At 37.2% G+C, this 14,488-nt stretch overlaps 1 protein-coding gene and 1 long non-coding RNA gene across 3 annotated transcripts; both read left to right on the top strand.

The window, feature by feature from the left end:
* The first annotated feature begins 6,459 nt into the window (after positions 1–6,459).
* LOC113283909 (histone-lysine N-methyltransferase, H3 lysine-9 specific SUVH6-like) lies at positions 6,460–10,873 on the top strand. 2 transcript variants are annotated; one of them, XM_026533299.1, is made up of 4 exons: positions 6,460–6,687; positions 6,865–7,781; positions 8,245–9,977; positions 10,425–10,873. In XM_026533299.1, the coding sequence occupies exons 2-3, from the start codon at positions 6,871–6,873 to the stop codon at positions 9,938–9,940; spliced, it is 2,607 nt and encodes an 868-aa protein (XP_026389084.1). In that variant the 5' UTR covers positions 6,460–6,687; positions 6,865–6,870; the 3' UTR covers positions 9,941–9,977; positions 10,425–10,873. The 2 variants fall into 2 exon arrangements, with proteins under 2 accessions (XP_026389084.1, XP_026389085.1); XM_026533300.1 differs by having other exon boundaries at positions 6,821–7,781.
* Positions 10,874–12,456: 1,583 nt separating this feature from the next.
* On the top strand, positions 12,457–14,422 carry LOC113278310. Its single transcript, XR_003325420.1, has 3 exons — positions 12,457–12,545; positions 12,626–12,748; positions 14,080–14,422. It is a non-coding gene; the product is annotated as an uncharacterized LOC113278310 (long non-coding RNA).
* The last annotated feature ends 66 nt before the right edge of the window (positions 14,423–14,488 follow it).

The raw sequence follows: 14,488 nt of genomic DNA, 5'->3' as shown, positions 1-14,488 counted from the left end.
ACTAGGAATTCATCCTCAATCAATAAGAAAATTATCTACTCATGTTTTTGAAATTCAAACAAATAATTAAAGGGGGAATTTTTAAAGTTCACACAAATAATTAAAAGAAGAATTTTGAAAGCAAGCAAAAACACGAGTGTTGTGTGTGTCAAAAAGTGTGTATAGAAAAGTAAAAAACTTCTCTATTTATAGGCTTCAATTTGCTTGCGATCCTCTTAAGAATAGAATTCCTTTCCCTTTATAGCTCAACTTTCAATCCAAGTCTTTCTCAAATCTTCCATCTTCTCTTTCCATATTCAAGCCAAATTCTTCATCTAATTCCAAGTCCAAGTCTTCACACCCCATGAGAGAGACTCACACAAAATTCTGTTGTTTTGGATCGCCAGAAAAGTCCTTCGGATCACCGGATTTCAGTCGGAAAAATCACTGCCGGCAACTTGAGATTCTTCATCGCAGAAGGAATATACTGTCTCTGCTCTGTTAAAGTTAACGGTCTTATTGGTAAGACCGTCAGTCAATGAGTCAAGGGAGAGTCAGCTTCTTAGTCAGCCCGTCTAACTCATCTTAAGCATCTGATTCGGTCTTACTCAACGAGTCACTGAGTCAACTCGTCGTACTGAAAAACCGACAGAGTTCCTTTTGATTTCTGGCTATTCCCGACCAATTTCAGGCCTTTCTTTCTTCAGCTGTTACAAGCCTAGCATACATCTAACATTATCAAATCCTTCAATTCAGCTTCCACCTGCATACAGTTCAACCCACATTCACATCACCATCTTTTGCATATCAAACCCTAGTTTCATCAACCCTTGATAATCAACAACATCAATACCCATCGATCTATGGTAACCACAAACAACTTTCTCTGGATTTTACTCAATAATCCATATCAACCCATTTAAAACTTCACATATAGTTTCAGAGACAAACTCATCTTCTTTATTCAACAGAGATCCTCAATTTCTTCTCAACATCATCAATCGATTCAAACCAATTCAAACCCATCTGCAGATACCCATTTCTCAATTCTTCGAATCCCACCTATCTAACTTCAATTCAAGAACAACAAATTCATCTTCTACAGCTACTAAACATCTCCATCATTTCGAACACAAATTCAGCCCCAAAATTCCTCCATTGATCGATTCGATCCAACCCCCATCTCTGATTCTTCTTCTTCTCCAATTTCTTCTTCCAATACAGATACCCTTTTGTTTCTGTAGAACCACCCATATGGCATCCCCTTAGACACAGCTGGTCTGTATTTAATACACCTCCAAAATAGTTGTCCTTTATCCTTAACTGGGCTCCAGATAGTGTTCTCCCATGAAATGGCAAGTTTTCTCTTTTAGCACAAATTGGGTGATTTCTTCTTCTTTTCCTCCGTGCGTCTCCAAAATACCTAACACACTCAAAACAAACGTAAAATACAAAATTCACAAGAAAAAATAGCAAAGAAAACATAACTACTACATAGTAAATTAGGTGTTTTATACCCCTATCACACGACAGTTCAAACCCTGAAATCATTCCTCTCAGCTTGTAAACCCTCAATCCTTTTTCTATCAGAAACCCTTCTAAATGAGAGAAACAGTAAGAGGATTTTCAATTTGCTGAATTTTCGACATCACCATTTTGTTCCTGCTCTCGGTCACAGTGGAGGCTTAACTATTCTATGGATTGATAACATTGAGCTCTCTGTAATCTCTTCATCTGTTAACCTTATTAGATGCTCTATTAAAAGTTATTTGCATATGCCCAAATGGGAATTACTTTGTGTGTATGGTCCCCCTTCCCAACAAAACAGAAACCAATTTTGGCAAGGTATGTCTGATATTATTGGCTCAATTTCAAGTCTCTGGTGCTTAATTGGTGACCTAAATGTTCTTGCATCCAATAAAGAAAAACAAGTGGGTGTTCAAATTACATAAACTGTAAGGAATTCAAGAATCTACTCAAATATAAGGATGTTATGGATTTGGGATATATTGGCCCAACGTATACTTGGTCTAATTGTGCAAGACAAAGTGAACCTGTTTCCGAAAGATTATACAGAGCCCTTGCAAGTTGTTCTTGGAGACTACTTTTTCAAGATGCAGTTGTACATCATCTCCTAAGAATATCAAGTGACCATGCTCCAATCTTATTGAATACAATGAGGAAAATCAAGAAGAAGCAATGTCAATTTCAACTTGAGTATCTTTGGACTAACCATCCACTTTTTATGAAGGAAACTGAAGCTAGCTGGCTAAAAGCTAATGTCAGCACAATTGATAGGTTGGCCTCCCTGGGGAGGGACTTACAAAAATGGTGGAAAAAGTCTTTTGGATATATTACAAGAGAGCTTGAGATGGAAAGACAAAATCTTGTGGAGCTACAAAGTAAAGCGCATTTGAGAGACATTCAAGAAGAAGAAAACGAGATACTGGGTAAGATTAAAATTTCGACAAAGATATAAAAGATGTTCTGGGAGCAGAGAAGTCACTCCAACTGGATCCCTAATACGTACAAAAACAGAAAGGCCTTACATATGTTTGTGGTGCACATAAGAACAAAGAACCGGATTCTGGCACTTAAAACATAAGATGATAATTGGACTTCTGATCTTGACACTATCAAGGAGTTGTTGTTTAATCACTTTCAACAAATCTTCACCAAAGACTCTAATGTATGTCCTATGAAATTTTCTTCTTTGCATCCTAATATGTTAACTTCTCTTGAAAATAACTCGATTGCTTCCATCCCATCAGAAGCTGAGATTTTACATACTATTAAGAACATGGGATCCCTAAGGGCCCTCGGGCCTAATGGTTTCCCGGTTCTGTTCTATAAAAATAGTTAGAATATTGTTGGAGCTGAAATTACTAATCTCATACAAGATTTTTTTAGTTTTTGTGTTGTAGCTCCTGGTCTTAATCACACAAACCTAGCCCTAGTGTCGAAAACTAAAAGTCCGGCTCATCCTTCAGACTTTGGACCCATAGCATTATGTAATGTTATGTATAAGGTCATCACAAAAATCATAACATGTAGGTTGAGTCCTCTACTGGATAAGCTTATCAGCAAGAACCAGTCTGCCTTTATCCCCGACAAAAAGATTTCTGACAATATCGTTGCGGCCAAGGAGCTCGTACACTCCATGAGTCATTTTGATTCAGTCATAGGATCCTTCGATCTCAAGCTTGATATGAACAAGGCCTACGATAGAGTAGATTATACCTTTCTTAGTTGTGTTCTGCATAATTTTGGCATTAGGCACTAGACACATGACCTAATTATGAGTTGTGTAAAGAGTGCTACTTTTTCTGTGAAGATTAACAGTTACCCAAAAGGATTTTTCAATCCTGAGAGAGGCATAAGGAAGGGATGCCCTCTCTCACCCTACCTCTTTATTTTGTGCTCTCACAATTTAACTTGCATTATGAATAGAATGAAGAATGAGTCACTCTATAATGGATATAAACTCAATAGATGGGCACCATCGATTTCTCATCTAATGTTTGCTGATGATGTATTGCTATTCGGGACTCTCAATCAATAGATCATTACTGCTCTATTCTTCATGAGTATGCAATTTGCTTAGGACAACAGGTCAACTACTCCAAATCGGCAATCATCTTCAGCAAAAGAGTTTCTCCTGAAAGACAGAATGAAGTTACTTCTCTTCTCGGTATTTCAAAAATGAAGTTGGAGGACAAGTATCTTGGGGTGCAGATTATAAAGTCGTACAACAGAATTGCTTCGTACGATTTCCTTCTTGACATGTTTGATTCAAATATGGCAGGGTGAAAGAAATACTTTTTGAACCATGCGGGAAGAACCACTCCGATTCAAGCTGTTCTGGCCCTCATACTGTTATACTACATGTCCACGACAATTCTCCCAAAATCTGTAATCAAAAAGCTCAATCAAACAATAAGGAATTTCTGATGGGGCCATTCTAGAGGAGAAGAAACTACATCACATCAAATGGGATTGGTTTATCATTTCAAAGGAGAAAGGTGGACTGGGTTTGAGGTCTCATGAATACCTAAATCAAGCTTTAGTCACAAAGTTAACATCGAGATTTCTACAGGACGAAGACTCAGTTTTGGGCAACTTGTTAAGGGATAAATACTTGAGAGACACCTGTTTCTAGGGAGCAAGTAAACTACAAAGTTACTCTAGCACATGGAGTGCTATGTTGGATAGAAGGCCTTCTCTCTCGCTCGGGTGCTTATGGCTAGTAGGAGACGGAAAAAACATAAAAGTGTGGTTTGATCCCTAGGTCCCCACTTTACAAGGATTTAAACCGTATTTAGAGCACACTGCCAATAACGCAGTTCAATTTGTTGCTGATCTCTTGGTCCCTAGTGAAGGTAGAATGAGGATTTGGTATTTAACAACTTTGATAGCTTCCTGCTCAGCAAATTCTTAAGGTACAGATTCACAATGATGCTGCTGTTGACAGACCTATATGGTTCTTTACTCCTCATGGGGACTTTACATCCCAATCATTTCAAAAATTGCTGTCAGACAATGTAGGTGAGTCGTCTTTCTAAAAGAATAACTCTTTTCCATGGAAACTTTTCTGGAAAAAGAAAAATGTAGCACCTAAAATTCATATTTTTGTTTGGAGAATACTACATGATGGAATTGGAGTTCTACAGAAGATAGGGAGGTTTATGGAGGGAATCCAGACTGATTGCAAATTTTGCAATTCCGCTGTTGAATCCATTAACCATGTTTTCATACAATGTCCGGTGGCTCAAGCAGTCTTATCTGGATCTCCACTTAGCCTAAGACTAGCTAACCCCGTTGCCGTTAACACTAAACAATTTCTATCTGATTATCTAGTCAAGAAAAGTGAGGATTAATTTCTACTTGGTGGCCTGCATGTTTTGGGCTATCTAGAAGGCTAGAAATGCGATAATATTTGACAATCATAGGCCGGATATCAATGGTATTATCAGAGATGGATTATTCTGGTTCAAAGGGTACAGTTCATCAGATGAGAAGACTACTACCAGATTGAATTCTGCTACTGTATCTTATTCTATGCCTATTGTCCAGCAAATGTAATGGCAACCCCAAGACAACACTTCATTAAGATAAATGTCGATGCATGCGTAAAAGATCTCTTCTCTACTTGTGCTGTTGTGGCTACTGATCCAAATGGTGATATTATATATGGTGGATGTAACTTCCTCTTTCAGCATAACCCTCTCATCGCTGAAGGTCAGGGGTTTTTACTTGCTTGTCAGAGAGTGATTAATATCCTTAATGGCCACACTTCGAAAGTACCTTGGAGGATTCTAGGGATTATTAAAAGGATACAATTTCTGCGCTCTACTCTTAGTGATTTAGAGCTCAACTTTGTTCGACGAGGAGTTAATTCTACAGCTCACAATCTCACAAAATATGTTTGTCAGCATAGTGCTCACCAATGGTGGACATCTTCCCAAATCTCCTATATTATGAATGATGTAATGACCAATACAGTCAGCTAGTTTTTTCTTTTCTCTCTTGTTTTTATTTTTGGCTATCAAAAAAACAATACAAAAAATAAATAAATTAAAGAGATGTTTTCAAAAAATTTCTTATCAAAAAACCAACCGTAAATCAAACACTTCATATGAAAAATCAACATATCCTCATATTTGCCTTGAAATAGTTTATATCACGCTTATTTCACACTGTTCACCAAATTGCAAATGGAACTATGCTATAAATTTTGGTTTTCTTAACCACAAATCAGCTTAGTCGAAATTTTTGATCCTTTCTTAGCCGATTTTTCACACTCCCAAATGATAGATCTAGATATCCAAAATTGATTTATATTTCGGCATAATATTTGGTTAAGAATTTGAATAAGTTATAGAATTTTCGGACATGCATCGACACCATTTCACATATGTAGTGGTAAAGTCGTTGTGTCATCACGACCTAAATTCGAATCTCGCCAGTCTCAATTTCTGATTAAAGAGAAAAATATCACTTGTGCATTTATTCCGTTTAAAAAAATATATTTTCATCATTACTAATTTGTGTTTCTAGGTTCGTTAGGATACTCAAAATGAAATGAGCGTGTTTATAACAACCCTCTTATACATGCACATAACATTCTCAATGTCACTCTAAAAGTTTAAACCTACATGTAATCTGTTTGAATATCAAAAGCAGAAGTGTTTCTGCTTTTAAGAAACGAAACAAGATGTTTTTACTTCATAAAAATGAAATAAAATTTGCTTCTAAAAATCGGCTCTAAAATCGTGTACGCAAATTAATTTCTGACATTTTTACGTATACAAGTCAAAAGGCAACTTCTCACGTGACACCCGAACCGGCACTCCACCGCTCTCTCGATGGTAAGACTCAAATCACACCCAAATTCAACCTGCCCCACTTACAAAACCCCAACTTCTTCGGTATTCACGCCCTCATCATGGTTTAGTGGTAGGTGATTAGTCATGCTTTTTCGTTTCCTAAAACTGAAAAGAAACAAATTTGGGCGCTACCACAGTGGCCTATTTTTGTCTAACCACTTCACTATGGAGTAGTCATCATTCCCCATAAACCCTTGTTCTAAAAATCTCTCCCCAAATTTCTTCAAAGCTACGAAAATTCATCAAATACCTTGAATCAATTCACCAAATCAAACTCCAAAGACATCAAAATCGACTGTTTCATCGTCATATTCATCATCAGGTTAGTCTACTTTTCTCATAATCTTTCTTGATTTTCTTTGATTATGTGTTTAAATTGCATGTTCAAGGTTTTTGTTTATTTTCTGGGTGATAACTTGAATTTTTCCATCGTTGATGTATATGCTTGTGATTAGAGTTGAGACTGGAGTGTAAACGAGTTCTTTCTTTGTTTCGTCAGTGTGAAATGATGGAAACTTTGAAGCGTCCGTCACCGGCGATGGTGGAATCGGTTTACGGTGTAACCTCCGGTCTTGATAAGTATAAACGGAAGAGAGTCTCTTCGATAAGAGATTTCCCAATAGATTGCTTTAGAGGTGCTGCAAGATTGGAGCCACTGGTTTCAAAGTCTTTGGATCAGCAGTTTGAGTTGATTAGTGCAGTAAAAGCTGTGGAAATCGAAGATGTTGCTGAATTGTCGAAATCGCCGAACCAGATGGAATTTCAAGAACCTATAATGGGTTCAGATGGGTTACAACCTCAGCTGGTAATGGATTTTGTTGCCAAAGATGCATCTGTGCGTTTGAAAGCTGCAGATGGAGATGAAACATCTTGTTTAAATATGGGAAGTAGTCTTAAAGATTTTCCTGCTAGAAGAAGAGTTCCAGCTATACGAGATTATCCGATTGGTTTGAGAAATGTTCCAGGAATTAGTGATGAGTCTTTGAAGGAAACAAGTGCGGATAGTGATCGAGTAAAATCAGATCCAGATGTAATGGAAACAAAGGCTGAATGGTCTGTAGAGGAGAATCATTCCAAGTCACCAGACACAAGTAATACAAACACAAGTCATACATCGTTGAGTAAAAAGTTTGACGAAGAGATTGCCGATTCTGATAAAAAATGGGATACACAATCTCTTACTATAAGTAGGAGTAAAAGTTTAAAGAGAAAGAATTTTGAAGATTCAGTTTGTGCCAAAAATCAAGGAGGAGGGTCTATCATTCTAGGTACTTCTGGTGAGAGGATGGTTATACAAGCTCTAATGGCTGCAAAATACTGCCCTTGGAGGGAAGCAAAAGTGAATGTCAAATCAACCACGACGCAAGGTACAACCAGACATCCTGTGAAGAATCAGGGAAGTGTGCCATACAGAAGGTATGTATGTTTCCTGACATTTTGGTTTAGTGTAGTGTTAAGTTTTATCACTAGTTATATGATTTCCTGAGGCTTTTATGTTTGTTAGCATAGATAAAATTATCACTGGATTGTTTCATTCACTCGTATTGTTTCTAGTTGCAAACATTTTGTCGAAATAAATCACAATTGACTGATATTTCCTCTATTAGGGGATTGAACCTAGTGTGCAGTTTTTTGTTTTTCTTTTGAAAATGGGATAGTGTACTTTCTTCGTATCTGCTGTTTTCTATAATATAAAGTTATTTACCCTTAGCGAGTTAGAGATTAGGAAAGCTAAGAATTCAAACTCACTTTACAATGTGATTCTACTGAACCTAATTATTCTAAGTAGCTGCCATAATATATTATTGTGGGTGCATGATGATTTTGAGTATCACTACAGGAACAATTTAGAATATAATTCTGGTCAAATTATTTGCAGGGATGGCGAGAAAGATGCACGAGGACATGATGATATGATTGAAAATATTTCGTCAGTTCCAAGGCCACCATGTTCGACTTCGAGTGTGATTCCGTCTAGACGTCCGATCTCTAACAATGGCAACGTTGTAACTCGCAGCAAGGTCAGAGAGACTCTTCGTTTATTTCAAACAATGTTCAGGAAGTTGTTACAAGGAGAGGAATCACAGTCGAAAGTGCGTGGAGCTCTGCCCAAGAGGATTGATTTGCTAACCTTCACAGAGATGAAGACACAGGGGAAGTGCGTGAACACCGCTACTAAGATATTGGGACATGTACCAGGGGTTGAGGTTGGAGACGAGTTCCATTATAGGGTGGAGCTTTGTATCATTGGTCTTCATGGACAAATGCAGGGTGGTATTGATTATGTTAACAAAGATGGTAGAAATGTGGCAACAAGTGTTGTGTCTTCTGGAGGTTATGATGACATTGATAATTTTGATGTGTTGCTATATTCTGGTCATGGAGGAAACCCAGTTCGGGGGAATAAGTTAGCTGAAGATCAAAAGCTTGAACGGGGAAACCTTGCTCTAAAGAATAGTATAAATGCGAAGACTCCCGTTAGGGTTATTCGTGGATTTAAAGAGATGAAAGGGCCCGATTCTCTTAACACAAGGGGTAAGAATATGGGAATAACGTACACTTACGACGGGTTATACTTGGTTAATGGTTATTGGCAAGAAAAGGGACGCTATGGTAATAATGTCTATATGTTTGAACTGAGAAGAATGCCGGGACAACCCGAGCTTGCTCTAAGAGAAGTACAAAAATTGAAACTTTCGAAAGTACGCGAAGGTCTTTGTGTAGATGATATATCACAAGGGGTGGAAAAGATGCGAATTTGTGCTGTGAACACATTAGACAGTGAAAAACCACCTCATTTTAAGTATATTGCTAAAATGAAGTATACAGCACGCCACAATCTTATTCCCCTCAGGAGGGGCTGTGAATGCACGGATGGATGCTCTAATTCGAACAAATGTCTTTGTACGGTCAAGAATGGAGGAGGAATTCCATACAATCACAATGGTGCTATTGTGGAAACAAAGACCCTTGTCTATGAATGTGGCCCTCTTTGCAAGTGTCCTCCATCGTGTCATAATAGAGTTAGCCAACACGGCATCAAGTTTCAGTTGGAGATCTTCAAAACTAAGTCAAAGGGATGGGGAGTCAGATCCTTGAACTCAATACTCTCTGGAAGTTTCGTTTGTGAGTACACGGGGGAGCTCCTCGCGGAAAAGGAAGCTGATCAAAGGACGGGAAATGACGAATATCTTTTTGATCTTGGGAGGAGTAAAAACCAAAGTAAGGGGGGTGGATTTTCAAATCTGATCCCTCCCGACTTGCAATCAACTAGTATCTCTTGCGAAAATGTGGAAGATGAGGGGTTCACCATTGATGCTCTTCGGTATGGAAATGTTGGTAGATTTATCAACCATAGTTGTTCACCTAACCTTATTGCCCAAAATGTCCTTTATGACCATATTGACAAGAGGATGCCACACATAATGCTATTTGCTGGTGACAACATTTCTCCATTACAAGAGTTGACATATGACTACAACTATGTGGTTGACTCAGTTCATGATTCTGCGGGAAATATAAAGATTAAGGAATGCCACTGTGGTTCTATTGAGTGCACCGGACGGATGTATTAAGGCGTGCACATGACGGTGGAGTCCGCATGAAAAGGAGGTACGTATTTGGCTGCGAAGGAGATTCCCTATACCAATATTCACCCTTGGGAGTTCTAGATCCATGTTATTGTTTTCTTTTTTAAGGTGCATATCGCATATTAGTTGTTTTTTAATGGGAATATCTGGCATATTAAGTTCACGTTTATGGTCATTGTAAAAATGTTTGTCTTTTGTTTGTTCAATTCGGTCTGTTGGTTTGTTGAATACTTGAGTTGACCAAGTAGCATCTTTTACTCTGTTGTTATTCATACTTTGCCGTAGTAATGGCCTGGTCATCACTCTTTTTGCTAATGTTGTTATGGTTTTATGGTGTTTAGAAGTACAGATCTGCATTTGTTTAGAAATACATCTGATTAGAAAAATTCGGCATTTGATCAATTGTAACTCCAGTGCACCAGGATTTATAAGTTGTTTGTACTAATTCTATATTACTTCATTTACACAGCAAAAGATGTATTGACCTATTGCAACAATGTATTGTCGAGGGAGGCAAACCATTCACAGCAGAAGAAATATGTGCTGCAGTTGTACAGAAATATGCACGTTAGCATCATTGGCTTAGGCGTCTTAAACCATGTTGACTACTACTACTACTACATTCAATTGCAATTAACAGATGATGTATGAATCTCACAAGTTTTGCAGTCTCTGAGTTCATATCATTACTAGTACTACCAGTATTTTTATGAACAAATCTCTACTGTCTACAGCTTGTTAATAGAAAGTAACTTTACTATTGTTAACTGGTTGGTTTTTACAAAGGCATTTCATTTCAGCTGTTCACTTATTGTTTGTGATGCATCTTTGTTTGACCACAATTTCTATATGAAAGAGTGTATGTGGATGTTTTTTCTCACAATTTCTATATGAATCAACAGCTTTTGACTTGTCAAATTCATTTCTAGATTTGATGTGAAGTCCTGGGTTGTACTTATTCATTCTGGATTCAATTCCACCGGAAAGACTCTCTTTTATTATGTTGTTATCTCTCTAAACTTGGTCTTCTTAACAGTCCACGGCCATTATAACCCTTTTGCCGGCCAACTCCTGTAAAACGATTTTTAGCCAAAGTCGTTCACTCGACCGTTTCCAAAAAAAAATGTCAGGAGTGTATGCAGCCCTTAGCTGGTAGTACACTAGTAAATATCAAACAACAGTAAGATGGTGAAAATTAGGGTGTAAATAGTCTAAAACCTTATCCCTTCACAGGTACCTCACATTCCATTTCCAGAGTCCAGACCCTAGTTAGCAATTCGTAGTTCGACATACGTACGGAACGGCATACGTACGTGTATTATTCGAATTTGTAAAAATCAAATTCGGTCAAAAATCCGGTCAACGATTCGTGAGTCGGGAATAAATCGGAACGGCATACGTACATGTATAATTCGTTTTAGAGTTGTTGATTCGCTACACAAAATTCGGCACACATAAATAACATATTAATAAATATTTATATCATAAAAGACTAATTTTTGTGTAAGTCTAGGATGGAAAAATGCTGGAATGAAATATATATGGACTAATGATATTATAAGAAATATATATGACAAATATAACAAAAACTAACAGATGGAACGGTGGTCTGGCATGCTCCTTTAGGAGCATTGGGACTCAAGTTCGATCCCCATCATTCTTTTCTTTTTTTTAGTGAATTGACCGAGTCTACTTCTTACCGATTCGAACGGGCGAACTATTCGGATACGCGAATAATTCGCGAATTATATGGCCAGCTCATATTACACGCGTATTAGGTTCGGAGTTAGGTTTGTACGCGTATGATTCGTGAATAATTCGCGAATTATTCACCGAAATGCTAACTAGGGTCCAGACTCGAAAATTAGATCTGCGCACAGGGTGAAAACCCCAAAAGTTGTCAAAACCCTATCGAAATTACTTCAAAAATTCATGTTTTGAGATCATTTGAAGATCAAAAAAAATCTGATTAGATCTCACTGAATCTAATGGTTAAGAAGAAGAAAAAGAAATGGTTTGCGTGTTTGATTTGGATAGTCATTGGTACGAGACGTGGTTTTCAGATAATGATGCATGGATGAGCGGACTTGGAAGAGTTATCAAATATGCTTTCTTCTCTTTGATCAGGATGCACAGATGATGAATCTGACATAACATGGCTGATCTCCATCTGTGTTTAGTGCAGCTGTTCGTGACACCTTCTTCCCGGTGTATTCAGGTGGACGACTTTGCCAATTAATCGCTGGCTTTGGCATAGAACTTGGAAATGAGTTTTTGAAAGAAGATTTTTGTCATTCTTTGTTGCAGGCGTGATAACATCTTTAAAATCACAATGGTCATTTCCTTGCTGTTTGTAAGTAAACTCAACATCTTGTACTTCTTTGTTGCTGTTGAATTACTTTGAATTGATTGATTCATGATTTTGATTATAAGTTTTCCATGTCTTGTATTCATTTGAGATTCATTAGAATTCTGTGGTTTTTAATTAAAATTAGGTAATCCTCTTTACTGTAGAAGAAGTTCAATCTGAAGGATACTGAAGCAATATCTGCTGAAAGGTCACTTTAACGCTATTCAACTACAGTTTCAGGTTAGATTACTGCTTAGGTTTTCTTAATATTCCTTAGTGGCAGTTGAAACTGTTCTTGACGTCGTCATTTTGATACACAGGGAAGAGAATTGGTCATCTTAGAGTCCAGAACATGATATACACAATCTCAGTGATTCAACTGGACAGACCATTGAGATAAGCAAGTTCGGGAGGATAAGGAATGGCTGTTGGCTTCACTTCAGGTGAACATACTCAGCGTAACCTGCAATTTTACCCTTCTTTCGGTCGTTGGCATGTGATTAATCATAGAATTATTGGATAAGTTGTCATGGAATAGTGATTTCTTTATATGATGTTTGCTGGTTGTGTGTGCCATACAATTCTTTTTGTGACTTATGCACTGCATGGCAAGTTAATTGTTTTATCTATTTCAGGATATTTTTTCGTACTAAATGAGCGTTAGCTACCTTGTTTATTTTGACATTTGAACTATTGCTAGACAAAAGTAATGTAGAACATCTTCTCTTAGTTTAAATTTAAACCAAAAGCAAATGCGCTATATGTGAATCAGTCCTACTTATTATTATCAGTTAAGAACATGTTTCACTATGTTTTCTGCTTCATGCCGTTTGAACTATAAGGTGTGTTTCGCATTTGGGAAACTTTTGCATACTACTCTTACATTGAAGGAGGTCGTCATATAATTAAAGTATGTGTGCTATTCATGAGTTCCTGTATATTGGTGAATTAAAGTATCATTGGATGCTTACTACGTATACTGAGTTGGATGGGAAAAAGTCCTATAGGTTGAAATGGTTTACTGGTCTCTTGCTAGTCTATTATCCCTGTTTCCAGATAGTACACTTGCCTTGCTTGATGGTTTTATACATTTCTGTGTTGCTTCCTTGAAAGTTTTGCTAGTTTTTTTAGTAGATCGTCTGCATTTTACATTGTAGTATGCCAATTGCAACTAGTTGATGCTTGAAGCCTGAGATTGCTCATGTAATTTGATGTTCTATTCCTACCTAATTAGGTTCCTTTTCTCTGGTGCAAATTGACTCTATGTTTCTATTATATTTTTGTTCAGAGATCCCGCATCATAAATTTGTTACCGTAATTAATTGATGTTAGAAGTCGTGTGGAGTTTTCTATGCTCAGTTAGGCTGGTTCTTCCTCAAATACCTGACCACTTGTTTCTATGCCTTCAACTTTTGTTTTACAATACCCAAAATATCTCTGTTTTCGTTCTTATTAATTTGATGAAATTTGAACTGTTGTTATGCACTTGTAGCTATCAATCATTCTAGATAGCTATTAGGTTTTCTGAAACATCCTCACGGCGTATGACTCTAATGTATTGTAGCATTTAGGTGTGTATGTTTCCAGACACTACATTTGATAAATAGAGTGTTCAGGCCATAAGTATTGGAAAGTTTTGTTTTCTCATTTTTGTCTGTGTATTGGGATCCATCTCTGTGGTTGTGTCTGTTTATAGTCTTCTAAAATTCTTGGCGAATTCAACTGTTTTCAGAATCATGTATTCTGACGCATACTCCCTTTATTTCACTTGTAGCTCTGGTTGTGGGATGTTCCAAGTGAAGTTCATCAGCCCTTGACAAGAGAATGCTATTTTCTGGGAAATATATAAAGCTGAAGAAATGCTGCTGTAGTTCTTTTGAGTGCACCGCAAGGATGTATTAAGACATTCATGAAGAGGAAGTAGTACATATTTGGCTGTTAGAGTAATAAGTGTATGATATTATTTTCTTCTTTATGGTGGTTGTTTCTTGAACGCGAATATATGAAACATCCTCTCGGCATAATATGACTTAAATGTATTCTAGTGTTTACGTGTATAAATTTTTGTATTTTTTATGAATGAATCTGTACTCTCTACAACAGCTTATTAATAGAAAGTAACTTTACTGTTAACTTGTTGGTTTTTACAAAGGCGTCTTGTGATGCATCTTTGTTTGATCACA

This window comes from Papaver somniferum, chromosome 5 (genome assembly GCF_003573695.1).
Source record: "Papaver somniferum cultivar HN1 chromosome 5, ASM357369v1, whole genome shotgun sequence".
Classification (NCBI taxonomy): Eukaryota; Viridiplantae; Streptophyta; class Magnoliopsida; order Ranunculales; family Papaveraceae; genus Papaver; species Papaver somniferum.
The sequence above is the reverse complement of the archived record's forward strand: the minus strand, read 5'-3'. Positions and strand labels throughout refer to the sequence as shown.

Bases quoted from the DNA above. Each gene is read 5' to 3' on its own strand.
- LOC113283909 (XM_026533299.1), top strand. From the start codon at position 6,871: ATGATGGAAACTTTGAAGCGTCCGTCACCGGCGATGGTGGAATCGGTT. The intron at 7,782-8,244 runs GTATGTATGTTT...AATTATTTGCAG, and splicing joins GGAAGTGTGCCATACAGAAG to GGATGGCGAGAAAGATGCAC.